This window comes from Morus notabilis, unplaced genomic scaffold, assembly GCF_000414095.1.
Source record: "Morus notabilis unplaced genomic scaffold, ASM41409v2 Scaffold5634, whole genome shotgun sequence".
Lineage (NCBI taxonomy): Eukaryota > Viridiplantae > Streptophyta > Magnoliopsida > Rosales > Moraceae > Morus > Morus notabilis.
Genome location: NW_010359084.1, coordinates 1 through 1,578, shown reverse-complemented (window position 1 = coordinate 1,578; position 1,578 = coordinate 1). Strand labels below are relative to the sequence as shown.

The 1,578-nt window shown below is 34.9% G+C and overlaps 1 protein-coding gene across 1 annotated transcript; it reads right to left on the bottom strand.

The window, feature by feature from the left end:
- Nucleotides 1-37: 37 nt before the first annotated feature.
- LOC112090738 (hydroxyproline O-arabinosyltransferase 3-like) lies at nt 38-1,485 on the bottom strand (the record flags this gene model as incomplete). Its single annotated transcript, XM_024162770.1, has 5 exons — nt 38-320; nt 597-668; nt 759-828; nt 970-1,067; nt 1,284-1,485. Coding segments are annotated over 5 exons (610 nt in total), but the record flags the coding sequence as incomplete, so codon positions are not given.
- Nucleotides 1,486-1,578: the final 93 nt, after the last annotated feature.

Here is a 1,578-nt window from a genome sequence, read left to right as displayed (position 1 = left end):
AAGAGCAACTAATTGAACAGTGTGGATTATAAAGCAGCCATGATCAACTTAAATGAACATAAATTTGTATCGTGCACCTGAAAAACATGTCAAAACTACGAAGCATATAACTTTTGGAACCAATTCCAATTTCGTAAATTAGCCATAAACCTCTAACAGTTAATTTCTCGAATAGACTCTGACAAGATGGAGATTAATAGACTTACCACACTTTCAGGAACTCCTGGAGGGGGCAATGAAAGGTTTTTTGGTGGAGGGCCACTAAGATAAGATCTTTTGTCAAAGCGCCATTCTCCAATTTTTCCATAAGTCAGTTCACCCTACGTGATTACACAGATGAAATGAATACCTTAAGAAAATATAGGGTAACTGATGATGCAATTAAGTACTTTTTTATCATAAAGGAAAGAAAAACAATTTTTGGAAGCATAGATTTTTTTATTTTTTTTATTTTTATTTTTAATTCCAGGATCTATGTACCATAGTTACAGATAAACACTAGCAAAAGAATAGGTGCTATGATAAGATTAAGCAATCAGCTATGTTTTTGTGTGTGCATGCTGACTCTTCCCTACGTGTGCATGATTGAGAGATACCTTTAAATTGTAGTCACATCCGTATGTATAGTGGATGATAAACTTGTTACCAACTTCCAAATCCCATGGAGGCTGAGTGGTAAAAGTGATATGCGTTACGTGAGTTGAAACAATATCAAACGAAAAGAAAAAGAAAAAGAAAAGTAAAAAAGATCATCAAACCTGAAGCATGAAATCTTTCCGGAGAATATGGCGGACGCCATGCAATGCAGATGCTACAGCATATGCATACCTTTGTTCAAGATAGAAATAATATAAATATCAATACTATATCAGATATCTCAGGGTATGTTGACAGGCCACAAAGAGAAACTAAAAATATCTCAGATCTTTTGAGAAAAAAAAATGTCAGATCTTCTAAGGTGCTACTTACATTTCAAGCACCCATCCGAAAGCCTTATCAGTCTCTGGGTCGTCTTTCATTCTCAAGGAAATGTTCACCCACGTGGGAGCAATGTCCTCTAGTAGGGACTGAATAAGAAAATTTGGTTAAGACGACATTTTAAGACAATATTGGTACAGCTAAAAGAGAAAAGGTCAGTTGTAATTAAGATGATCAAGGGAGAAACTATCTGATGTAGGCCACTAGATATTTTCTTCTACAGTTACCCTCCTATACAAAGCATTATCACTTCAGTAAGATGCTAGATTATTTCACAAACTGGGTAGAAAAATGAAGCGTTTTACCTTCTTAATGATTACAGGAGAATTGCCAATGGGATCAACATTGTTCACCGGACCTTTTTCCTCAGGATAAAATTTCCTAATTATCTTTTCATTTTGATCGGGTTTTATATAGAAAAATGGAAACGCTGCTGGATGATTTCCTTTCGCCAAATTGGGCAAAGGATTTGCAAATACATGATCAGGTTCTGCCATTAGAATGTACCTGCAGCAACCAAAGAAAGAAGAAGAAGAAGAAAAAGAAAAGAAAAAAAAAAACATATATCAGATTTCATCAAGGTAGAAAGGATAAAACTTT